Source organism: Hirundo rustica, chromosome 8 (genome assembly GCF_015227805.2).
Source record: "Hirundo rustica isolate bHirRus1 chromosome 8, bHirRus1.pri.v3, whole genome shotgun sequence".
NCBI lineage: Eukaryota > Metazoa > Chordata > Aves > Passeriformes > Hirundinidae > Hirundo > Hirundo rustica.
In genome coordinates this window covers 8,923,343-8,949,934 of record NC_053457.1, presented here as the reverse complement: position 1 = coordinate 8,949,934, position 26,592 = coordinate 8,923,343, and the positions used below count along the sequence as shown (strand labels likewise).

The following is a 26,592-nucleotide window of genomic DNA, read 5'->3' as shown; positions in this document are numbered from 1 at the left end:
TGTGTAAAGAGCATTTAATTCCAGTTGAATTCCAAATGCTGAACCAGGAAAAAAAATTCTTTTTTTCTTCTTTGTGATTTCAGTCTGATCTGCAACTAGTCCTTAGTTTGTTATTTAAATGCATCTTTCTTGTCCTATAGGCAGTTGTTTTTTTTTCCATGAGGAGGTCAATTTCATCATGGAAAATAGCATACTCCTGTTATAAGGTTGGGCACTGTCAGAAGCTGTCAATACCTGAACAAGAAACATAAGTGTGAGCTTTTGTTTGTAATAGCATTTGTTGTAATACATGTTTGAAGGGTATAAGAGATCTTTTACAGTTTGATGGGAGCTTTCTCCACGGGTGTTTCGTGCTGACTGGAAGGAGCTATAAATACCAGTTTGAAACAAATGCTGGGTGTAAGTAAGCTAGAAGTTCAAAATGAAATGCTTATACCTGGTCTTTGAAAGTATTTTGGAATTGGAGAAGTACGAACCCGTGCCTGCTCTGGGCTGGCTGAGTAATCTTAGGGCTAATGTGACAGTGACGTGTGCGTGGGAGGGGACAGAAACTAGGCTGCACTGTGGTCTGTAGTTTTCCACTTAGCTTCTGTTGCACTCTACAGTAGATGTTTATCAAAGGCATCCTGCGAGTAACGTTTCATTGCTGGCCTGCAAACGAATCAGCGTTTCCCCAAATCAGATTTTTAAAGATTTTTCTTTGCTCTTTCATTTTTAAGTTTTAGAGGATGTGAAATTAGTCTATCTCAAGTGCACAAAGCTATGTGATTTTTGCTTAATTACTTTCCCTCAGCTTATTTCAAATACACAATCCTGGAAAAGCAGCCGTGGAATCATAATTCAAAAGTTTTGCAGTCCGTCATAGCCCTTTCTATACATATAATGGTAGGATCAGAGCAGACTGGCCAGGGCTCATTTTAAAAAGAACTGCTTGTATAACCTTTACCTAAAGTGTGCCAGTGATTAGAAGCTGCTGATAACCATGCACATTGAACTGCTCCTTGCATCCTAATTTGGAAAGTCAAAATCACTTATTTTTTAGAGGAAGGATTATTACTTTTGACTCCATTGAGGAGTGAAGCTGAATTTGGGCAGTTGAAATGTCCTGTGACCTCTCAGTTCAGTGCTAAGCCCAGCCTGTCTGTCAGCAGGGGCTGGGCAGAGCTGACAGCTTGTGACTTGCCTGTTGCTGCTTCTGCAGTGCATTCCTTGCATTTGCTGATTGGTGCTTCTGGCAGATTGCTGCCCAGTCCTGAACTGAAGTGGGTTTTGCGGGGATTTTTTAATCCAAATACGTTTTGTTGGAATGATAAACAAGAGATGAGCTGTTACAAGTACCAGCCAGTTATCATCAGCTTGTCTGTAGTAAGCAATTTTTATATTGCTGGAATAAAAATAAATTTAAAAGATAAAATATTATAAAAGGTGAAAATAAATCTGTTCATTAGCTGATTTGTTAGAAGCCAAAGTCTCATGTTGACACTATTATTTCACCTAACGTTTGCAAAACCAAATTCTTCTATAAGCATATTTATTTAATACTGGCTTCCAAGTGCTTACGATTTAGAGGCTTTTTCATTATTATTAATGTAAATAGACCAAAACCAATTCTTAATGTGTAAGCTAGTAAACAGGATACTAGTCAGGACTGGCAGGTTTTTAGATTAGTCACCTAAATTGAAGAGTGAGGCAGCTGCTGTAATTTTACTGAAATTGAGTTGGGGTTTAGCACCTCAAAGCCATCTTGGACTGAAAGCAAATGCCAGGAGTTGGTCTCCTCACTTGAGGATAATCATTTGATGCTGATCAAAATTATTTTCTTCTCACTCCTTCATATTAAACTGTGGTGAAGAGAGTGTTCTGGTAGATGGCAAGCTGGGATCCTTCCACCTGGTAAAACTGCTTCTTCAAGTGTTGGGTAGAACTGTGGTAGCAGCATTCTTGGAAATGCCTGTTTTCTAGGTGGTGTCAACAGAGATGTTAGCAGCATTGTCTGAGAGGGGAGAGATACAAAGTGAGCATAACAGGCTAAGTCCTCATAGAGGCGAGAGGAACAAATGAAAAATAAGCATGGAAATTCTCTCCTCCTGTGCATTTTCAGGAAGTAGAAAAATCAAGTTGAATGGAAAATGTTTAATGTCACGGTGGAAATGTGGCATTTTACACTTCCAGTTCCTACTGGTATTAGCTCTAAGGCAAGAAGCAAAGATTGATTAAAGTGTTTTTGAAACTAGATTCCCCCTTCCATCCTCACATTCCCTGCAAGAAAACCTCACACGGACATCAGTTTCATAGTTCCAGTAATTAACTTAATGTTTTAGTAATTTGGCAATGCAGGATAGCTGTGTAGGATAAATGTTACATTGCACAAGGTCTCAGTCCTGTAGGAAGTTCTAAAATGGGAAAAACACTCAAAGGGATTAAAATAATACCAGTTTCATTTGTCAGTGGGAGCTTAATTTATATGCAGATGAATTGCAAAATTGTCTTCACAGCTCCTGTGTACTGTGTGAGCATGGCTGGATCACTCAGCTCCTTCTGTGACTTGATGTGCGTTCGAGAACGGAACGATGGGATGTGAGCGCGTCTTGAGGGGGAAATGGGTGATGTCGAGGGCCCAGTGTCCTTGCTGGACACATTTCAGTTTTTACTTTGAATCAGCTTTATTTTGACCTGGTGTAGGCGAAGCCTGGTAGCAGGGGGCATGAGGTAGGTGCTCTCTGGAGGTGCATGTGAGGTTTGGTCGCATGGGGAGCGGCCAGGTCAGCATCCCCAGACTCAGTGATGCAATCCCCAGAGCTGTAACTGCGGTCAGCCGGGAGGTTTATTTGAACAGAGCTTTTTACTGTCCAAATGGAAATGTTTCTGTGGGTGTACACACACCCCAGCTGTCTGACCTCTGGAATTTCATTGCAGTTACAATTTTGTAAGGTTAGTAGTTTGATAAACTTTGGGTGGATGACACAGGAGGAGGGGAGGGGGATGTGTGTCTGTTTGCCTGCTTCTCTCTGCCTTTCCCAACCAAGAGAGCAGGGAATTTGTGTGATTGGTGCTGGGAAGTGTTTGTGCCGGGGTGTTCCTTGAACTGCAGGTTTTTCTTTTCTCTTGAACAAAGCATTATGTTTCCAGTATTGAGGTGATATGTCTAAATTATTGTACCCTGTCCTCTTAAATTAGGCTTAATAAAGGTTTCAGGCCAAGTCAGTGACCATAACTGTATGTCTTCTGCTTCTGAGCTGAGCTTTGAATACACTCAGCATAAGCAGCATACAGAACATCATTGGCTATTTCTGTTAATGAATCTCATTTTTCAGATTGTGCTGTTTCTTAAGTTCTGTTTTCATGTTTCACTTGGGTGTTGGACCCATCATCTTCTCGTGCCCTGTGGGCCTCTTTTTGAGCTTGAAGAAAGAAAAAACATTTTGCAGTTCTTCAGAAGTTTGATGCAAGAAAAGCTTCAGTGACCTTTTTTTCCCGTGCTCCTTGTGTTGTCTGATACTCTTAAACCTTGTCTGACTAACAGCTCGTAGTTGTCTGGCTACGTGTGTGCATTATGTGTTTTGTGTTTAAATGGAGTTAAGTGATAGCACCTCACAATTAACTGGTCCATGGCAGTGGTTTATTGGCATTAATTTGGTATCTTGATCCAAATAATGGAGATGCAGCTCAGATTTTGAACACTGTAAAAATGACTTGGTGCTGGTTTTAAACTGCTGTTGAAAACTGCTCTTATCTGGAGTCCAAGTTAACATTTTTTTCCATTCTGTAATGTGGCTCAGCCTGTGCTGAATTGATACTCTATCTTCCTAGTTTGAAGTGTGATTTCTTTTTCATTGCTCTGAGTGATGTTCACTCCTTTCCCTTTTCAAAAGAAACTGTCCATTATGAATATTTCTGTGCTGCATAACCTGCTTGTTACCTTTTTCCTGTTCAAACTGAGGCATGCAGGACAGGATAGTACTCTTAATGATGATGAATACAGAGTGGTAACTCATATATTTTGTTTACTGGGGTTTTTTTGGAACTTGTCTTTTTGACAAGTATCTGGCATACAGCATTACTGCATGCATTTCAGATATAAATAATTCATTTGTCAGGTTATCTGTTAAAAATGTTCTTGAGTTTTCTTTTGCCTTAGTCTTCTACCTTGGAAATCATTCTTGCCTGCAGATAGATGCTCTGTCTTGTTTTGCTAGTATTTTCTGTGTGACTCATGTCCCTGGCTCTTCTTTTCTGCTATTCTTACATCCATGAATGGCAGGCAGTGCTGCATCAGTTTGTGCAGAGTGCCAGCCCCTGAAAATTTCAGCTTTCGGGGGTGGGAGGTTGAGCATGACCCATAGTTGATGCCATTTGGAAATGAGCTTATAAAAGAGACAACTCTGTGCATTCTGTAAAATCCCTGGCGTTAGTTCTGGTTTTGTATCTGCATTCACCCCCCAAAAGCACAGTACCATATGCCTTATACCCACCCTGGAATATTTGCAGTCTGTCAGACATGTATCTGTAACAGCTGTCAGTTCTAGATGTACAGGAAGAGGAAACTCCTCTGCTACTCAGCAGAAGCTCTTACAGCTGATTAATATTGCAGAACCTATTTGCCTTAAGAACACAAATTCAAAGGGATGATGTGCTTCCACTTGCACCTATTCCAAGTTAGTCTTGAGAGAAGGAATTGTTAAAGAAAAGTCGGCGTTATTTGAATAATTGCAAGGTTTTCTTGTCTTTAAGGGAAAGTTTCTTAAATTATTGCTGTTTAAATATCCCTGTTGCTTGTTCAGGGAAGCTTGTTATCACAAGCATTTGAGTTGCCTTAAAAAAACCACCCCAAAACCAAACAAACCAACCTCTTTGCTTTTGTGATGAAGCCCTTCTGAAAAGTCTTTCTTCCCTAGCATCCATTTGATCTTTGATACTTTTCCTGGCTTCAGTTCTGTCAGACAGTAATCCAAAGCAAGTCCACACAGTGCTCACTGGCTCATCGGTATTGGGGCAGTTTCTTTGCACTTGTTCCGGAAATTCATCCTAATTCTGTGCTGCAAGGGAAAATGGGAAGGTTGCTTTAAGAGGTGGTTGGAAAGGAGAGATGTATTTGCTGATGTCAAAGTCCACGTGAGCTGTAAGAGAGGCTCCAAAGACTCTGCATAATGTGTTAGAACTGATCAGAACATATTTTTTCAAGGAAGCAGTGTTGGATTTTTGCAGGTGTGTTTCTGTGGACCAGCTGTGTGCAGGCACTGTGAGACCGAGCGGGTGGTGGGGTGTCTAAGGAAATACTGCTGGGGGGGTATGAAATCACAGGCCAATCTCTTGTTGAGATCTTTTCCGATTTGAAGTGGAAGATACTAGAAGGAATGGTGGCTAAAACTACCCTTCCGTAGGTATGTGAGATTTAGGGAGTACTATTTCCAGCTGCACTTCAGGCTCTGTTACAAGAGAGCTATTAAAGGCAGATGTCCTCGTTTCTCAGAACAGGCATTTATTGGTGGCATTACTTGTTTTCTTATGTAAAATGTAGCCTCTTTGCTCTATTGCACTAGTAATGGTTAAGTTGTAAAGTGCCGTGTCACAAAACACTTTGGGATGCTCTAGCTTTTGATTTAGTAAGGGATTAAGGGAAAGCAGAGAAGAAAAGCCCATTTTTGACTGTTAAACAAAAAGCCTGCCATCTTTGGAAGCCTGTGAGCCCTGAGTATTTAGAAGGCATTTGCTTTTATCTGTTTGCCCTGTTGAACTCTTTCCTACGCATCAGCTGTTGCTCTCTGCTGAGGAAGACACACTAACGCTGCGTGGCCCTTTTGGTTCCACTGCCACAGCTGTTTGTGTCCTTTGTTTTAACTCCTCCTGAGCGCTGAATGTGCTTCCTGCGGGTCTGTGTGTGTGCACAGCGGAGGTGCTCTTTGGAAAAGCCGAGGAGGCTGCAGGAGCTTCGTGGTGGGGTCAGCAAGGGACAGCCCAGCTGCTGCCTCGCCAGGGCGAGCTCACACCCCGGCTCTGCCCCCCTGTGCCTGCCAGGGCGAGCCTGAAGGAAGAGGAGCACACAGGCTGAGAATTTCACCCCAGTCTAGTCTGAGTCTATAAAATGCTGCACCGTGCTGGTGACCTGACAGAGTGTGCTACCTCCTTGAATTATCCTGTGTCCCAGGATAGGGCACCCGCTCTTGCCAATCTGAAATAGGCGCTAAAATGAAGTGTGGAGCAATTGTGAGCCATTCAGGAAACAAAAACACTCAGTGCTTCTTTTCCATGGCAGATATCTCTGAAATTGTATCTTTCTTAATTAAAAATATATCTATATCTATATACCTTTGTTTGCAAATTGTCCTTTCTTTGTTCATTGCAGACCCTGAGTCAGATTGCAGGTCAATATTTGCTGCTCGGAAAGGTGGAGGAGAAAAGAGAGTCAACATCTGAACCGTTTTGTAACCTGTTTTCAAATAGGGATCCGTAGGACACTTTCTTCCTATTTTTGGCCCAGATGTCCTCATGTAACTGTGCTGTCCTGAACATGAGCCTGGTTTCTCAGTTAAACTTTTTGAGCTGAACAGATATTGTCTAAAAGAGCTTCCTTGCAAAACTGATGAAAGATAATAACCGCTGTGTACGTGTTGATGAATGGGACATGAGCACTGCTTTAGGAACATAATTTAACAGTCCAAGTTCCTCATGACCATATCAAAGCACACTCTAGGGTGGAAGGAGGCTTTTCTCTTTTCTGGAAACTGGAATGGTTTAGTGCTTTTGGGCTCTGATATTTCTTTCATTCTGCTAATATTCCTTGTAATTTTGTTCGGTAGGGCTTTCTCTTGTGAAGAGCGAAATTGCAGCACAGCAGAGTTTTACTCTGCAATAATACAGAAACCCTTGACTCAGAGAATTGCCTTCTAGCTTTTGGCATGCCAGAACCTTGTTGCACTTTGTGGAATGCTGCTCAATCCCTGGCTGGTCCTAAGGCTTGCCACATGTAGCTTCTCTGTGAGCTTGAGCTGTATTTGGGTTAAATAATTGATACATTATATTTTGATAGAAAAAGTTTATTTGAAATTATTTTTTCACATTTAAGATGCTGCCTGAGTGCTGTGAGGAAGCAGGTACTTGCAGTTTACTTGATACATGGCATGGTGGGAAATTGCGAAAATTGTAATGATTAGTCTAGAACAATACTAAGCAAGTAGATTGGTTAACATGAATGTGGAAATAGAATTCTTTGCTTCTTCTGAGGAGTGTGTTATGTTTTCCAGAAATTGAAGGACAGTGAATTTTGATGCATTTTGATTTGCCTTGACACATTTTTGAGCAAGACGAAAAAAAGGCTTCTTAATTTATTAATATGGATTAAGGCATTTTGTTTGAGTGTTTTTATTCCTCCTGGCATCAAAGTCTGTATGAGTTCTGCATTTTGATTGTAAACCAGTCATTTCTACTGACGTGGTGTTTGCTAACATGTTTTTTCCCCCTTGAGCTGTCAGTTTTTGTCCTTAGGAAGGTTGCAGACCTTTTGGCTTTGAATAAATTGAAGAGATGGGACAACTGAAAAATTCTTTAAATACATAAATATCGTATCTTGTACCATTTGAGTGGATCTGTATGTCTTTAAAACCATCAGATGCTTCAGAGTCTGTCTGATTTTTTCAATACCTGTGATACTGAGAACTTGCTTTGCTGGGAATTCAGCAGGGAAAATGAGGCTTGTTTTCCTTGTTTGGCTACAGTATTGCTACAACAATTTTCGAAGTGTATAGTGACTACTGGGAATTTACTTAAGAAATAACTTTTATTTTTATCTTTTAGTCTCCCACAAAAGCAGTGTATAATGCTAGACACTGGAACCAGCCAGAATCAGAGGCTCTGCCAGCACCACCAGCTTTGAAAACTCCCAGTGTACCAGTAAGTAGATTGTTGTTTATTTCTCAGGTTTACTAAATCTCCTTTCAAGATTCTCTGATACTTACATTTTTTAAAAAAACCCACGTTCTTGCTATCTGGTAATGTCACAGTAATTCAGAATGAAGTCCACTTTGTGATGTGAGCCATTGGAATTTGATAGAAAAGAAATTGTTAGTGGAAATACTGTAGAATAGGATCTTTTATATCGCTTCAATATGGAATTACCAAAAAATACTTCAAGTTATGTTCCCCAACCTGCTGAAGTTAAGCTTTCTAACAATGGACTCCATTTTGTTTTCTGAGAGAACTCCCAGGATTAATTTACTAATGAACACAGAAGTCAGCAAATTACTGATAGAAAAAGGGAAAAACTTGAAAAGAGCTTTTTCATTTATTTTTCCTTTCTAATGGACTAGTGCTGATTGCTGACTTAAGTCTTTAGATACTGTGAAAGAAACACCATTTTCTGTGTACAGTCAGAAATATTAATATCGACATTTTGGATATCAAAAAATTAGACCGGGGTGAAAACAGTTTTTGAAGTTGCTTGTCCAAAAGTCAGCGGTTGTTTTGATACTCAGAGTAATTGTTTTTTAACTCTTTTGAGACTCTGAGAATCCAGGGTCTTTGGCTTACATCTGTAGAAGTTGTTACTGATTATTTTAAGAGAGCATTGTACATGGTAAATAAACAAAATTTCATTTGGTGCCTTGCTGACAGTAGTGGCCTGAGTACAGAAAATCAGAAAGTAGATATTTTTGCAGTGATAAGTCTTCAGCTTTTGTTGTTGTCACCAGTTTGTAGTTGGTTTTTTTTCGGTGGTTGTTTTTTGATTTTTTATTTTTTTTAATTCTACCCCTGTTTGTGGTGTTCTGGTACTTCTTCCTCTTTGATTTGTGATTGTTTTTGGTTGCCTTCTCAGTATTCTGAGCAGCCTTCTTTGGGTGTTAGCTGCACTGCCTGGAAAATGCAGATAACTGATTTGAAAACAGCCATTTCCACTAGAGTTTGAGGAGAGAGCAGAAATTTCAGCCCTGGGTTTTTCCTAAACCCTTTCTCATTTTACCTTCGAAGTGAAGGTTTTGTTGCTTACTGACTCTCCTGGTACTGATTTTTGTGAAGTACTCTGATAGCTGACTTAAGGGCAGGTTTTGTGCGAGCCTTGTCAGACAGACTTTGAATATGGCTTTTTCAGCCTAGGGAAATGTCTGGATCATTCATTCAGACCGTCACTTTTGTTTTCTGTCAGATTTGCACTTTGTATCGGAACCATCAGAATATTAGTTCAGTAATGTGGTAGAGGTTTGGCTGAAGAAACCACTGAGGGGAGTTTGTGTGTGCTGTTGCTATGATGTACATCTGGAGTGCTCAGACATGGTTTTTAACCGTGATTTACATGTGTGTAGTACTTCAGAGTTATGAGTAAATGAGCCCTGATCCAAATGTTCAGTGGTAGTTCCTGCACATACGATCGATCCTGCCTCTTGAATTTCTCGAGAAATTTGTCACCTGAAGGTTGGGAGAAATCTGTCTGAGGTTTATGGTGAGAAGCTCCCAGCATGCAAACTGCTTATGCCAAGTGCTCTCTTCGGGCCTCTCCAGGAGCCCTTGGAGTTTGCTTTGAAGGGGCAGCCATTCACCGAGACTTGGAGGAGATCCTTCAGTGGCTCTCCTGTGTTCACAGACTGATAAGATCAGTCCTGCAGTACGTGCTCCAAACCGGTTTTTCAGGGTCGTTTATTACCATTTTGCCACTGGTACTTAAGTGACTGAATACTGAAATGCCACAGTGATAGAGGCAGAATGTAAAGAGTACTTCAGTAATACAGCAGCTTCTTTTGGCTTTTGTTTTAGTTTTGTCTGTCAGCGTACAGTGCACAGCAAGGCTTTCTCTCCAGCTGTCCCCTGGAGTAACAGGTCATGCATCTTCTGTGGCTGCATGTTAATTCTATTTTTTCAGTCATAGTTTTAAAATATTCTCATTTTTTTGTGTAAGGAAGCTAAGTACATTATGTTTCTGAGAGCTTGAGGGTGAGTACATGCCCATTGGCACTTGTACGTTTAGGATTTGGCATTTGGAGGTCTTTTTCCATATGCCTTGTTTGCTGTAGTTTGTCTTCATACCAGATTTTGTGCCAAAAAAGTAATCTGAAGATAAAAGCTGCACTTCAGCTTGTAGTAGCCTCAAACTAATACAGCATTGCTGTCAGTAAGTTGAGGAGGAACCTGTAATACTTGCCTGAGTTGTCTGGAAACCTGTCAGTAGTTATTCCAGACCTAACATCAAGTTCTCTACTCCCTGCAGAACAGGTTTTGCTGTATTTTGTGCTATGGCATTATGCTCCTGAAATAATGAGCAGCACAAATAAGAGAATGCTGAGAGTGTGCTCCGCCTGGTTTGAGGCCAGCTCTGTGCCTGCTTTTGTGTGGCTTTTGTTGTGCTGCTGCCATCCGTGTCCTGGTAGTGTCCAGCCTCCAGGCCAGGTAGAGTTTGGATGTGAGGCTGGAAGCTTGGACAGGAGTGCAGTGTCCTGTGCAGTGCCACCAGCCTGCTCATTCCTGGAAGCTCCAGTGCGCAAGAGCAACAAGTAACTGGTTCTAAACGCTGAATTTGGTGGGTTTGCTTACCCTAAAGCTTAAGGAACCAATATAAAGGACATTTTATTCTTCCGCTGGTTTTAGTTTCACAGTTCTGCTGGAGCTTTCCTGATACTTGGAAATGGGATTTTCTTTTTTTTTTTTTTTTCTTTTGTATTTAAGAGTAGACACATTGTCACACAGCTTAGGTACATCTTGGTAGTGCAAGGCAAGGACTAAATAGTCCCAAAGTGTGAGTTTGACAATTGCACACCTGTACTGTTTCCTGATGTATTTAGTGTATGTTTTCATGCTCAAAACATCTGCCCATTTTAGCACTTTCTTATTAATAGGTAAGGCTATCTTCAAAGGAGGCAATTCATAAAGATGATGGAGTTTTTAAGGCTCCTGCACCACCTCCCAAAGTGATAAAAACTGTGACAATACCTACTCAGCCCTATCAAGAGATAGTAACTGCATTGAAATGTAGGAAAGAAGACAAAGAAGTAAGTATTCTTAACAAATTTTTAAGATAAAGAATTACTAGTAATCCTAACTACTGAAGGAACAGTGTCAAGCAATTTGGCTTTCCTATTAAAAATAATATTTTTATCTAAATAGTTGAATGGCTTTTATTAACATCTTAATGTTTCCTTGCACTTAAAACTGAATAGATTTTTAAACTGTACTTGTTAAGATTATTATCAATCCCAAGAGCAACTTACTTAGGTCAACATATTTGTCTTTTCCAGTTATACACTGTTGTTCAGCATGTAAAGCACTTCAATGATGTAGTGGAATTTGGTGAAAATCAAGAGTTCACAGATGATATTGAGTACTTGCTAAGTGGATTGAAGAGCAATCAGCCCCTAAACACACGTTGCCTTAGGTAAGACATCTTAATACAAAACAGTGAACCTATATTTAAAAGAGATACTGAATTAAATATGCATCACAGAAGTGACCACGCTTTAAAATGTCATTGACATTTACCTGGCACTTCTGCCATGAAGTGTAAAATCTCAAAATAATAATTAAGAGAGTATCTTTTGAGTAATCATAAGCACTATGGCTATGAAGATGAAATAGTAAATTTTGCAGTAGGAGGCATCTTTGACACACTTGTTATCCTTGCTGTAAATTAAAAAAATACCTTCTGATAAATTGTTTGTTTCGTGCATCTTACGTGTGATAGCTGTTCCGTTTTTAATGTAAATTCAATTCTAAAATAAAATCCCTAAGACTGCAGAGTTTGATGAAAAACGGAGGTGATAGTGAGATGTTAACTTCAACTGCCTGTTCTTTATCTTCTGTTGAGAAATAACATAACTGGCACCCACTAGAAGAGCTGAGGCCTCAATATTAGGGAGGTTCCTTAACTTGTCTTGCACTACTCTTCATATTTAAGTTACACATTATTGTGAAGTTGGCATCTAAAATGTTAACCTTGCTTTAAAAAAGTTTGTGACTTGATACCGGTGTCAATTGCTTGGACATGAAAGTAATTGTAATAATGTTAAATAAAATAACCATGAAATAATATTTTTTTATATACCTACATTTTTCTTTGTGTTCAGTAAAACTAAAATAGTAGAGAAAGAAAAACTTGAATCCATAGAGAGAGGTGATGGCAGTGCTTTATTTGTGATTTGACTGTGGCTGAGAAAAAGCTTCCTATGCCTCTAAGCTACTTTAAAATTTATTTGTTTCATAGAAATTAGTCGTGAATATTGTTGCTGGAGTACAAGTACAAGAACTCTATCACCCAATTTGTTTATACACTATGATAAGAATCAATTACTACTATAATGACAGTTGAGTATTTTTGATACGAGTGCTCCTTATTTGCTCATGTGGCAAACTTACTCAGATTTTAAACTAATTCTTCATAAATTTATATAATGGAATGTAGCATATAAACACAACGAAAATCTTTTCTTTCAGTTAACAAATTAAAAGGAAAGTGTTTTTCCAAAGGAAATCAGTGTGTAAAGATAGGAGTAGACGTAAAAGATTCAAACAGATCGGTAAGCTCTAACTGGTGCTGCTGTGGTTGGGGACAGAAAGACCACTTGTTCTTTTAAACACCTTCCTGTGTGAATTTCTTATAGGCAGATTCCTCAGCAGTCATGGAAGACTTGATTGCAGAATCACTCCCACATTAGTGCACATTTAAAAGCAATGTATTTTTAGCAGTTGTTATGTTGCACTGTGCTAGAAATGGCAGACAGCTTACTGAGAAAGCTAGGGGAAGGCTGTCATTATTAAAATAAACTCTTCTGCTGGTCACTGATTAGCTGATACATTTGTCAGATCTTTTCTGAAATCTATATTGTTTCCATCAATCATAAATGCAGCAATAAATATTAAAAAAAGTCGTATGTGTAAGCAATGTTATGCATAAGTGAGGCTAGTCAGTCTCAGATAACCATTAGATAGCAATGGAAGCTCACATTTACAATTTCTCATAGTGCCTTGAGGTACTGTAGGTCCATAATGAGCTCTCCCATGTCTTATATCAGAGCTTCATGCTTAATCCATGGCACTTTAATTTTAATTTAATTTTCAGCTGTTTTTTTTAAAGAAGCAAATTCAGGCTGCCCTTTAAAATCCTGTTTTTAGCCAAGCTTAAACTAAAGCAGACAGAGTTTGGTGCCGGTAAGCAATTTGAATAAAACACTGCACACCACTCACTGTTCCCCAGTTACAGACCCGCTTCACACAAATTTTAGAAGAACCATTCCGAAAGTTTGCCAGGGTCTGAGGCACGTGCTCAGTCTTGTGTTGAAAACTTGTTTATCTGCTGCTCTTGTTGAGTGTGGTCATTGGAGTGGTCCTAACCCAGAGTTAATCTTCTGCAGTGTAATCAGCTTGGCCACCAAGTGCGCCATGCCCAGCTTCCGAATGCACCTGCGAGCGCACGGGATGGTGGCCATGGTTTTCAAAACACTGGATGATTCCCAGCACCACCAGGTATGGAGACATTGGGCAGGTCACTGAAGTTTGTTGAGATCTGTCTCTGCTGGGTGGGGATTTTGTTCAAGGCCAGGCAGCCAGTGTCGTGTGTCCTGGTGTGTGTACATGTGTATATATTCATGTATAGCATATCTAATGGTGCTTCTGGAAGCATTCATTAGTGGCATAAAAAATTAGAGCACCTGTGTTCCACTGACAAATTCCTTATTCCTCTGTTCACATGCTTCTGGGTTTGGAAATCCTTTTTTAAAAAACCTAGGGATTCTGTAAAAATGAACTGTGCTTTGGATTGCTATTTTATTTATTCTTAAGCTTCTTAAAGAGTTTTATTGTTGTGTTTTACATTTGAAAGGAATCCTTCCTCCATATATTTAGAGGTGGCTCTAAGTGCTCGTCTCCAGACTTCCTTGTGTGGGAATTGTCACCTCTTCTGTAGCTGCTGTAGGGAATTTTTTCATGTCTTGTGCTCGTCTCCTTGAGCACTGCTGTAATTGCAGTTTTAGGATGCCCTGATTGTATATAATGTTCTGTTGGATTCTAGGAAAGGTAAATTTTATCTATTTATGGTAACATGACCTGAGAGTTAAACTCCTAAACAGTTAAATAGTTTGGTTTCCCTTATCAATGTTACCTCTGTGGGGTATCCCTTGAGATATTTTTACAAAAGCTGAAAAGGTGAGGTTTTACTTGAAATGGGTAGTAGATATGTGTATCAGTCAGGTTTATGGTTTTCTGTAATAGCCCTAGAAGAGTGACGTACAATGCAGAATGCGACTTGGCACTCACAGAAATAGGCATTTCAGAGATGGTATTTGACATCTTGCTGTGGGTGGCGAGAAAAAGAGCTGTAGTTTTAAGTAACTGATTCAGAATAATAGCTTATTTTCCATCTCCCTCAAAAATTAGCAATGGCTAACTGTAAAACATAGGCACCAGCTTCAATGAGTTCATTATTTTGTGAGCTGTCAAAATAGTGCCAAGTGATACTAGAAATAAATGAAGTACAGTCACTCTATTTAGGACAGTTGCCACCGCTGAGTTGCAGGAGATCAGCAGAGGACAGCTACAGTTCCCTGGAAAATGCACAAGCTTGCTGGGTGTATTTTTGGCTGTCTTTTAACAGCTACCATTATTCCTTAGTTTTCAAAAGAACTCGCACATACAGTTCAAAAGGAAATTGCATGCTATTATTAGTCTGCAGTAACAAAAAGCATTGATTATATTCACTATTTTCAGTATATTTGATAAAATGCTCCATTTTGTCAAAGACAAAAATCGATAGTTAATGTTTGAATATCATTATAGTACATTCTTGGTACGGGTTTTACAGTATTGTGAAGTTACTGACTTATCAAACTACTCTTGATAAATGCTAATGGATATGCCCTAACTACTGACAGTGTGTGCTTCAACACAGTCATCTCTGGATAAGCCTGCTATCTGTCTCTACTACCCTTTCATTCACTAATTATTTCACTGAAAATTTATTTTTTCCCAAATGAATAGAAATTTCTCCAGTGAATCTCAGTTCAAAGTAACTGAAGAATAGTAAACCACGCTCAGCTATACATGCATGGCTCAAATCCCTGTAAGATAAGTAAGGACTGAGCTAAAAACGCACCATTATTTGGTTAATATTTTCTTAAAGCATTTTGAAGATGGGAAAAGTGCCACAATGACATTGTTAATGGAAACAAATACGAGCTTCTACTGCATTCGTTGTTCTGATGCAATGGAATAGACTGAGTGTGTAAGAGACCCTTAACATTTCCATAAGGGGTACTGACAGCTGGCATTTCTTTAACCAGCAGGGAAAACAAAATAACCAGCTATCTTACAGAGCTATGCCTCAAAATAACCACACGAAAGTTACTTGTTCCACCAATTTTTTTCTTGCAAACTTGTGTTTAAGCATAAGGTTTTAATTGACTTTGTCTCTTCAGTGGTGCTCTGTAAAGATTCTGAAGCGTTATTAATTTTTAAAATAAAAACTGTATTTCCATTATATCTGTCAGTAGTTGAGCACAGAAATGCGGTTTTATAATGTCTTCAGCATGAGAATAACTTTAAAAAAGATAAAAGTGCATTATATGTAGTGCTGAACCCTAGAAAATAACCATCTGTTCCCACAAGCTGGAGTATAAATAGAACAAGCAAGAGAAGACAAGGATCAGAGTGGGTGTAATGGTCTGCCATTTCTGGAGTGTATGTTCAAACTAGGATGTTTTCCTGAATTCTGTAGAAGTATGGAGTGCAAATCCATAGTTAGATACACCATGAAATTTATGTTTAGAGCAAATTCTGTTTATTTTACTTTTTTGTCTTCTCTGCATTTATTTGGAGGCACAATGTGTTTTACACATCTTGAGGAATAGAATGGGATAGGGGAAGCTCATCCCCAAAAAATCACTCTTCTGCAGTCTGTAAGAGTGGCATTTGGGAGGGTTGGTTTGGTTCTTTGGTTAGCTATTTTGTTCTCTTGGAATGCTGATCAAAACTTTTTTGTACTAACAATTTTCCCATCATTCCAAGCTCAGATTTGTGTGTATGTTAGGGCATGAGATAGCTTTCAGGCAGTATGGTTAATTAAACACTTGCAGAAGATCAGAGCAAAATGTAGAATTGTTTTATTCAGGATGAAGCCTATAGGGACAAGGAGAAACCAGCTTTACAAACCCCCTGTCACTGGTATGAAGCTAAAGCAGGTTTGTTCCATGCTGCAAGCACCATTCACATTTGAGGTGCTCTTAAATCATCACTATTTTCCTGTTGCACATGAGCCTTTGGAGGCTTAGTGCCCTGAATCCCTCCTGTGTGTGTGCTGTGGCAGGAGCCTGGCTCTTGTTACACAGAGCCAGTCCATCCTTTTTGCTTTTCCAGCAGCCTGAAACCTCCTGCGCTGTGTCTTGGTGATCACTTTTAAGTATCATCTGATCACTTTTAAGTATCTTGAAACCTGGCTGGCTGGTCTGAAGGGATGTGTTGGCAGAGCTGATGCAGAGGGAAAAGGAAGCATTACTTGCCATTAAAATGGAAAGCTGCTGGGGTTGAAAAGAAGGGAACCTGGAACAGGCAAGGGCTTACAGAGGTTTACAGAATGAGTGTGATTGCCCTCAGCAGACTTTGGAGTATCTGTAAGGCATTTCTGAGTAATAATCTAAGAACAATCTCTGACTTTCTGAAGTGCCTAAATAATGGCAGCCCAGATTATAAATGCAGCACTTTCCCTCTGTTAACTGCTGCATACTTTCTGGTTGATAGAAACTCCCGTGGGACCTTGAGCATTTATTTTTTTTTAAACCAGGAAACTCACCGTTAAAATCTAGTTCTTCATAGATGTTGAAATCCCACATTGTCTGAACAATGATTACCTTACCTTTGGTTCCTCTGGAATGTGTGTGCTCCTGTGTCCTTCACTGCCATTCTGGAAGAACCCAGTTCTTCAAGGAACCTGACATGTACAGTTTTAGCCAGCTGCAAGTAAATGAAGAGTGAACAATTTCTGTAATTGATGAAATTGCAAGGCTTAGTGGAGAAAGTGAATGAAAATCAAGGGTAAACAATGTATACTGTCTGCAGGCAGGTCACACAGATACTGTCTGCCCTGCATTTGGCAGGGCTGGGGTAGCGATGCTCACAGCTAAGAATGTGTTGTGGGTTTTTTAACAACCCTGTCCTCATGTGTTCATGAAAGATGTACATTTGGAAACCTTTGCTTCCTTCCTTCAGTAGTCCAAATGCATCTTTGGTAGTTGGTCAGATTAAAGTCTTTATCCACCTGAGGATCTCCTTAACTCAGACAGGAAGGAGTTTTGACATAGCTTTTGATAGAGTGTCAGCTGCCTAATCCTGTTTTGGAAATGCTGATGCTGCTTAGTATGACCAGGTATGATTATTACTTACTTCCAAAATAAACAGAGCAGATAATGATTGCTTTGGTGGTTGGCTGAACCCTGAACAAGATGTTATTCTGCTATGACACAGAATTTTGCTCTTTCCTGTTGAGCTGTCCAACATTTATATTCCAGAATTAGGTTTTTTCCGTGTTTGATTTACCTTATACAGAAACAGTTGTGATGGATGCATGCAGCATGTTGACTCCTGAGGGTTGGACTCAGTAGGACACACAACCCCAGTACGCCACACACCCCCAGCTCTCAACTCCTCCAGCTGGTGCCAGAGGTTTCTGACAGTTTTGTGCCCAGCACATCTCTGTTCCCAGTGAACATTTCTCCTCTTCCCTGTAAAGGGAGCTCAGAGCAAGTGCAGGACTTAGACACCGGGGATGGATGGCTTCGCTTCACTGCCATCTGTCCCTTCCTGCAGTCATCTTCTGCCTTGGCTTTTCTGGAGCCTCATAAGGTGGAATTTAATTCCTTGTTCAATAAGAATCAAGTGTTCTTTAGCCAGTCAGATGTGCCTCTACACCAATTCTGTGTAAGATATGGGTGGTCAGGTTAAAAACATTCACTTATTAAGGACTGATGGGGATGCACAGGGGAACAGGGGGAAGCTGATTTATACTCTGGCTACTTCCAAAAAGCAGAATTCCCCAGGAAAGAAAAGGTGTTTATGCTGGAAAAGTTGGGATAAACTATCAACTGACAGACTGATTTGGCAGGATCAGAAGTTATATCCCCAGGCACTCCCTCCCTGCAGACACTGTCCCCACGATCTCTGGGTTTTCTGGTGCTGTCACCAGTTCATCCCCTCGAACCAGAATGTTCACCTACCTTGCCGTGTACTCTGAGCTGTTTCACTTTGTTCCCCTGCCATCTGTCTCTTCTCTAATCCTGTGTTACTGGAGTTACTGTTTCTTACTCTGTCTGCAGCACTGAGTACCTAAAAAGTAGAAATCCCTGCTTTTCTACTGGGGCTTTGTAAATATATTGAGTGCTTTATGTCTGTTTTATTTGTCAGGAGAATGCATTAGTAACTTGCTAGAAGGAATTCAACAGTGAGTGCTCATGCAAGTGCTAAGACTGGGGCCTGTCAGGCATTTTCTTTTATGAATCTTCAGCTTGTTTATTAAAAATAGAAAAAGGTCTGCCTAAAATGATTAGTAAAAGCTAACTGATTTTTTTTCTTTCTCTCCCAACCCAAGAATTTGTCCCTTTGTACAGCAGCTCTAATGTACATCCTGAGTAGAGATCGTTTGAACATGGATTTAGACAGAGCTAGCCTAGATCTGATGATACGGCTCCTGGAATTGGAACAAGATGCTTCCTCTGCCAAGCTGCTGAATGAAAAAGACATGAATAAAATTAAGGAAAAAATTCGGAGGCTGTGTGAAACTGTTCACAACAAACATCTTGATCTCGAAAACATCACGGTGGGTAACATGTTTTTATTGGAAAGCCCTGGCAGTTGCGGAATGCTTAATAAAATGGAACTTGCAGGCATCATCCTTCATTTCATATCCCCAGCAAGGGATTCCTGGTGTTTCATCTGCCTTCAATGTATACCTGTCTGCACTGCAAAGGTTTTTTTTAAATTTTTTAAATTTTCTTTTTTCAAAGCTTGTTAGAAGGATAAAGTCAGGATGTGCTTCAGCTGTCTGAGTCTCCGTTTCCCCTGCTATGGGTAGCTAGTTACAGGGAGCGGCTGCAAACAAGTAACACTAATTAACTGTGTTTGAAGCCCACAGATTAGATTATTTGACTCCGTTTCCTTGCCTAAATTTTATAAGTACTTTCACAAACAGGGGTTTGTGCATGGGAATAAGGGTACTATATGCTAAATTAAAACTATGGTGCAGGTTTTCACATTTAAAAAGCAAAGCCTATCCTGCAGAAACTGGTTTTTCCCTACCCACGTGTTGTGGCGGTTCTGTTGCTTGCCATCATGCATGTGGATGAATTTTCTTCCTTCCTTTCTCAAACATGCTTGGTCTTTATGAAAATACTTTCATCTGCAGCAGAGTGAGCTGGTTCTGTTTAAAAATAAATTTGGTCATGGTTTGATGATCAAGCTAGCTTAGAAAATAAAAATAATAAGTTGCAAGGCTGTTTAGAAGAGTGTACTTAAAGAATTGATTGACAGATTGATTAGATGAGTGGCCATAAATGACAAAAATAAGTAATGTGTCTTTGCTGTTGCCATATTTCAGTACAGTGGATGTTAGTATGATCTTAATTTTTTGACATCCTCTAATACATACATTCATTTCAAGTTTCTTATTAGGGTTTTTGCTATTTTTCCTGTAATGCTTATCCCCAATGGGAGAAGCTTCTGATTTATTGCTTATGAAGTGAGCTTTTCAGAGCTTTGTGCAAGTAATCTTCCAACTCCTGGCAGTAATTCGCAGTCAGGATTGTGTTCCATATTCAGTTAGACTAAAAGATGATGTGCCTTGTTGAGCTGGCACTTTCTTTTGTAGCTTTTTGGACTTCTGTGTCAGTTTAGGAAGAGTTTTGTTGGGGTATTTTCCCTCCAAATTCTGGCTATGGAACACAGAGCAGAATTGGTTAAAAGAGCCACTATTCTGTAGCTTTAGCAAGAGCTGAATTTTGGGCGAGGAAGAAAACATCCATGACATCATTGTTAATTTTGGTAATCAGATTGTGGTGACAATGGATTACAAATTTCAGTTTTAGGCTTGTTTCACAGAAACATATGAAAAGTGTCAGTAGGGAGCTTGAATGAACTTTCTGGCCTTGGAAATCTGCAGAGAAAGAACGACTATGGGATTATATTCTGTACTTTCAGTTTACAGTCTGGAAATACCACCACAGAATGAAATTTGTTCTCTGGGTGGTGAGCTAGGATTTGGTATAATCACAGTCTTCTTTCAGTGCCATTTTGGCACTGAGGGCAGCTCACGTCGCAGAGTTTGTCGGTGCCAGGATATCTCTTGCACTATAAAATGTAAGACAGCTCCCTTTATTAAGCATTGAACAGCTGGTGCAGGTTCCTCATTGCTAAAGCATCCAGCCACAAAGACTACTGTCTCCTGCTTGAGCTTTTCTCATATTCATAATCTGATCTAGCCTGTTGCTTTTTTATGAACTGTAGTTCTCTTCTTGTGTTTTCTTAGACATGGGTTTTAAAAGGAGAGGATGTATCAAAAGGGTCTCTGTCTTGTGAGGAAGTTGTTCATGAGTAAAGAGCATTAATATCCTAGGCCATCAGTTTCAGCTGCTTTGTTTGAGGGTTTTTCCCTGAGGCAGCTCTATTTCTTAAATTTATTTCGAGCTGTTGCTGTAAATGCATTGAATATTGTAGTACCTCACAGATGGAAACTGGTTTCCTCCCAGCTGCACCATCTAGAAGCAGAGACTGTATAGTATTTAGAGAATATTTGCAAGCCAAATGAGATGATTAGGTTCTCTTCCAGTTTAAAATAGTAGCAATGGTAAGTTGAGACAATAATGAACTTCATGTGTTGAAGATCAAGCTGCTTTCATGTAGATCCCTGCCATGAGATACAATAAGTAATCTGTTTTGTACTAAATGACAGGCAGAAAATGCAAACAGATATACAAATCTTCGGAGGGTGAAGAAAAGCTCTGTGCTTTTTCAGACTCAGACATACCCAGTGAGAGACAGAAGGATTGCAGCAGATGTTTTTATACCTCCAGTTTGTGCCTCACCAGTCACACCTTCGCTTTTTGAATCTTACACAGATCAGGCGAAAGCGATCGATTTGCCTCCCTCTTTCCACAGACAGCGTTGTTCGTGTGTCTGTCTAGAATTCAGGCTGGACTAACTTGCAATATTCAAAGGTTCTGTTTTCTTGATGGCTATTCATGTTAAAAACATAAACCCAGGAGCCAAGAAGCTGTGTGCAGGCTGAGTTTGTTCCAGACTCCTTGTGCTGCATTAGAAGAAGATAAATCCGAAGAGTTTGGCCATCACCTCAGCACATGGCCCTCACCTGTCAGTGAGCGCAGCCCTCTGGAGCTGCTGCTTTTGCAGCTGCCTCCTCACTGTTGCAGCGTAACAAAAAACCTGCAGGAGTGACTTCTGTTTTCACATGGTGAAAGGGGTTATTCTGCTTTTCACTCTCAGCATAAGGCTGAAATGTTAAGGCAACCACGTTTTGGGCCTTTGGTGTTAAAGTTTTGTAGTAATTGACAAAAAAATTGAATGCAATGGTTTACTCAAAAGCAAAATGGTTATGAGGTTTCATTGCTTTTATTAAAATAAAAGGAGAAATTTAGTGTCCTTATTAAGTGTGTCCAAATACCAGATTATATTCTTCTAGTGTTATTTGAAGTCTTACTGCCTTCTGGCAGAAAATTAATCACTGTTTTAAATATCGTGTGGCCTTTGAGCTTTTGTGGTGAAGGTTTTTAGGAAATTAACTGACCCCTTGTAGATTTGCTGCTGCTTGTGTTCTCTTGCTCACACAACACTGCTGACCCAAGGATCTTCCATTTGCTCTGAGAAATGCTGATAGTGACAGTGTGCTGCAGGGCTTGCTGCTCCTACAACCCAGAAACAACTTGGGGTGGTACCTCTTCTTTATCTGATCTTCAACTTTTCCTCCTCGGAAATCAAGTGTTTTGGAGCAGGGGAAGGAGCTGGAGATGCTGGGGGGTGAGGGGAGGGCTCACTCTAAGACAGTGGAGTGTTTGCTCAAGCCTGGTGAGTACTGTTCCGTTTGCAGGGAGCAAACACCTTTACTGTTACTGAATTTTGTATGTGTTTCTCCGTTTCTCCAAAAAAATGTATCAGTAAATAGAATAAGATTTCCTGCAGTTGTTCATTTAATTGCTTCATTCTGTAGGTTTAAAATTAAAACCACAAGATACCTACATTGGAAGCAAATGTGATCTATGAGCAGCAAAGCTGATATATCTGAGGGCTTGGGAAGCTGTGTTCACTGGGGATTTTGATTCTTTTACTGCCTGGCTGATTTGTCCATATACCTCCTCCACTTGTTTATTTTGATAACAAGAGAAACGGATGACAGGAGTCCACTTGGGTTTTCTAAGCTATTAATAAAATAAAGAGAATTTGAAAATGCAAAGTACCTTTTCTGTCAGTACTGTCATTTTTTGATATGCATATTTTCCAGTCTGTTCCTGCTCCCTCTGGTGGTGGTTCTGCTCAGAGTCTGTACTTTGGTTTTTTGGGTTTCAGTGATGTCTGTTGGTATGACTTGGTTTATTGGCTACAGCTGCCCACGGTGCTGTCACTAATTGCAGAACCTGACTCTTTCAGACTGGGCATTTGGCAATGGAGACGTTACTGTCTCTCACCTCCAAGCGAGCCGGGGACTGGTTTAAAGAAGAACTGCGACTTCTGGGTGGTCTGGATCATATTGTAGATAAAGGTACAGTGGGGATGCTGCTTTGACAGCATGAAAAAATAGTGAATTGTAATAAAATGTGGGGTTTTTGTAATGTTCATTTCCTGTGGTTAAAAAAATAAATACTAGGTATTTTTCTTAGCAGTGTTAAAAATAAAATACATGATTCAATATCAAGTAACTGAGAAATATTAGTGATTTTAATCCACTGCAGGTGGGATTGAAAGTAGTTTTCCTGTTAAACGGAATGTGTAGTGTTGCATTAGAGTGCATGAGAATAAAAATGGCTTAAGCTTGGACAGAATGTTGTTACATATCTCTGTACAGCACACGTATTTTAGAGTAGAATCTCCTTTATAGTCTTGTAGTATTATTTTCAGACCAGGTATTTTTAAACTAAATATACCAAAGGAGGTAAACCCTTCAAGAAGAAATGGTGGGGGGGGGAGGAAGGGGCAGGGTTGGTTTCATTATTTTTTCAAAGAGATGTCCCAGTTAGTGTGTTTTTGATCAGAATCTCTTAGGTGGGAAAAGGGACATTTCTAAATGAATTCTTGACCTGAATAAAGCTTGGTCTTAAATAAGCAGTGGGAGAACAAAGGAAGGATTGGAGAGATGAAAGTATTCAATTGGAACACAGTTTCAAGTTATGGTTTCAGGCTTGTAAAGTGTGTGCTCGCCCCTATCTCTTTCCTCTTCTAAAAGACTCCCTTAGAGTTAAGGAACACAGTCATGTGCTGGACACTCTTACTGGCAGGAGAAAAAATACATGGTTAGGTAATTTGTAACGACAGTCTCAAACTTGTAAAGACAAACTTTTAGGTTTGGTTTTTTTCTTTTGCTTGGAAAAATGAAAAAATTCTGGAGTGCTGATCATGTCTTTATAATTGTTTCCTGCCATTAGAGGTGGGTGAAGTGTAAAACAAGGTTGATAACAACTCTTGAGTATCTGGTTAGTTTTTACACCTGGCTTTGCAGACCTCTTACTTATGGAGGAAAACAACTTCTTTTTGTGTTTAGTTAAAGAATGTGTGGATCACCTAAGCAGTGATGAAAACGAAGAAAAGTTGGTTGCTTCATTATGGGGTGCAGAGAGATGTTTACGGGTCTTAGAAAGTGTGAGTATGAACAGATCCTTTGCATTTCTGAAAGCTGCTGCTTAAGCAGTTCTGGTTTACATTATTTCAGTATATAGTCACATTATACCTCTATAAGGTTGATTTTTATTTTTTGGTAGACTGTATTAACTTTCTGATGCTTTTCAGTGTTTCTGTAATGTTTGAAAATTTAATTTACTGTTCTGTATGTGTGTACCGCTTTCCAAGATTATTTTTGGTAAAAAAAAAAAAAAACCAAACCCTAATTATAACATGATGCTTTTTCTTAAAGCTGTTTGTTTATGGATGTTGTTTTTGAGGCATGAGTTTGACTCTGCAGTGTGTGTGTCTGGTAATAACTTATCATAGAAGCGGGATTTTCTTAGAAGCAGTGAATGCTAAGAATTGCTACTTTGAACCCTCAGCTGGGGAAGTGCTGAAAGAGAAAATGGCCCTGAAAGGCCAATGAGTCCTGTCATCAGTTGAGTGTGTAAAGGCAGGTTGTAAATATTTCTTTCAGAACTTGGAGGAAAATCCAAATACATAGTACTTTGTAGAGTTTATGTGCCAGGAATGGTGTGTGTTTCTCTGCAATGCCTTGTTTCACTGAGTTGGGTGTTTGTTTCTGATGTTGCTCTGTTTCTGTGATACCCTAAGAGAGCAGAAGAGCCTGGTATTGTTCTAGCAACACATCTCACTTCAGAAAACATTTGGGATCAGAGTACAGGTCAATGAATCTCACTCAATACCTTAAACCCAAATTAGAGGGCAAATAGCTACAGTGGTAACATGTTTTCTTCACTAAAATAGAAGGACAAACTTACAGATAGTGTAAATGCAAGCTGAAAACTGAGAAATATGAACAATTGTTGAAGGGTGTCTTAAAAATTCTCTTTACCTTTCTTCTCACTGTGAGAAAAAAAAAAAAATCAGAGTAATTTTCTATTTTTATATTCAATAGATGGAATTGCCAAGCAAGAGTAGAAGAGTCTTGTCTGGTGTTAGAAAATTCAAATTTGGACGTAGGGGTGTTTGTGATGTAGTAAGATCCTTAGAAACCTGGGAGAGATGACAAAATTCAAAGCACACCAAATCATGCAATACCAAGAGAAGAACTTCTGTTGTTTCTGAAAATTGATTCCAAATTTCAGTCAGGGGAATCAAGGGAAACCTTGTGTGTTATAGTTGGATTCGTAATAAGCTCTCCTAAGTGGATCTGATGTCAAGTCCTTAAAATACCACGTATGTAATTGTGTTCTGTGTACACACTTGGGATGCTGTAGTCCCAGAACGTGGATTCAGGGTTCTGCCGTGGCAAAACATTCTGCTGCATGGTTTCTGTAGTTTATCAGGGAAGATGGCTTTATCTTTAGTGCCACAGTTATTTAGAGATGAAAACTCCAAGGAAATACTGAAAAATGAGAAGTGAAAGTGTACACTGGATAATAGCCAAGAAACGTGGACCTGGATGAAGTATAGTAGTAGTAAAAGGGAATGCTTCTTTTTCAGGAAAAAAAAAAAAACAACTCTCTTATTTTTAATACTACTTTCTCCTCCTCTCTTTAGGTAACTGTGCATAATCCAGAAAATCAGAGCTATCTGATAGCATACAAAGACTCACAGCTCATAGTCTCCTCAGCTAAGTAAGTTCTGGAAAATATCCCCAGAAACCCCAGTTTTGCAGAATATGTCACCTGATAGGGTAAAAAAAGAAATTATTTATACCAGAAGATTCTAGGGGTAAATAACCCCCAAATTTCCACTGTTGCTTTTCATTGACTAAAGTTAATGTAGATGGGGGTATGGGCAACTACCTGAGTGCTACCAGTGTGTAGGGCTGCTACTGCTGGGTCTGTAGAAGCTGCTGACTGTGGATTCAGCTCCTGCTGCACTAAGTACGAACACAGAAGAGGGTGAAGAGACATTTATTTATTGTGTTTCCACCGTGCTTAACTGTTTACTGGAATGGAGCATAGCAGAATTGACAGTGTAACAAAGAATTAAAATAGCAAAATTTTGTTCTTGGCATTTCTCCCTGGCAGAGATTCTTGTACAAACACCTCTAACCCATTTATCAATCTGGGTGAGGTCTCAGTTGGCTGGCAGAGCCTGTCTGCCGCTTCTATTGCTCTCCATAAGAGAATAAACGAAGCTGCAAGTTTGACTTTGCAGACCTCATTGGAAACATGATTTCATGGTTATAGGTTAGATATTTGGAGTATTTCTTTAAATTAAAACGAGGCAAACCACCGTTCAATATGTTGTTTAAACCAGTGTATATTTTTCACATTTCTGGTTTTGTTTGTAACTGAAATCAGTGTGGTGGTTTAACATGAAGCTGATGTTATGCAGTAGAGTCTGTGGTCCACTAGCGTTACCAGATTAGGATTTTACTGCTGGCAAATCATGTGTCATTCCTCACTGAATGGAAATAGTTCTGAGACGAGAACAAGAGAACATTCTGGTAACACTGTCAGGGTCATGTTGTGCCTTGATGGTCAGAGGATATGAGAGGCTGGGTTTGTAGGAAGAGGAGATGGATATCTTTTGTAAGACCAGGTGATGAAACTGGAAAGGAAAATTAACTTGCTCCTGAAATACCAAGTCGATAAAGGCCTAAGATTTCCAGGTTTTTATTTTCACAGTTTTCAGTTGAGCTTATAAAAGATTTTATAGGTGATACGTTCATTATCTGTCCCTATTCAGCCTAAAGCTCTGTGTTTCAGGTTATTTTACTTGTGAAACAAGTATAAACGTGGAATGCTCTGTATGTTGGGAAGATAATTTTTCTGCACCTTC

At 39.6% G+C, this 26,592-nt stretch overlaps 1 protein-coding gene across 3 annotated transcripts in view; it reads left to right on the top strand.

Moving 5' to 3' along the window:
• WAPL (WAPL cohesin release factor) overlaps positions 1 to 26,592 on the top strand; it is a 126,817-nt gene that overhangs the window by 94,321 nt on the left and 5,904 nt on the right. For 2 of the 3 annotated variants that reach the window (XM_040070607.2, XM_040070606.2), the window contains exons 5-12: positions 7,792 to 7,887; positions 10,818 to 10,970; positions 11,217 to 11,353; positions 13,326 to 13,437; positions 18,545 to 18,772; positions 22,609 to 22,720; positions 23,717 to 23,814; positions 25,360 to 25,436. In XM_040070607.2, the coding sequence (XP_039926541.1) occupies positions 7,792 to 7,887; positions 10,818 to 10,970; positions 11,217 to 11,353; positions 13,326 to 13,437; positions 18,545 to 18,772; positions 22,609 to 22,720; positions 23,717 to 23,814; positions 25,360 to 25,436 (1,013 nt within the window). The remainder of the gene's footprint in view (positions 1 to 7,791; positions 7,888 to 10,817; positions 10,971 to 11,216; positions 11,354 to 13,325; positions 13,438 to 18,544; positions 18,773 to 22,608; positions 22,721 to 23,716; positions 23,815 to 25,359; positions 25,437 to 26,592) is intronic. The other variant, XM_040070609.1, reaches the window with a different exon arrangement.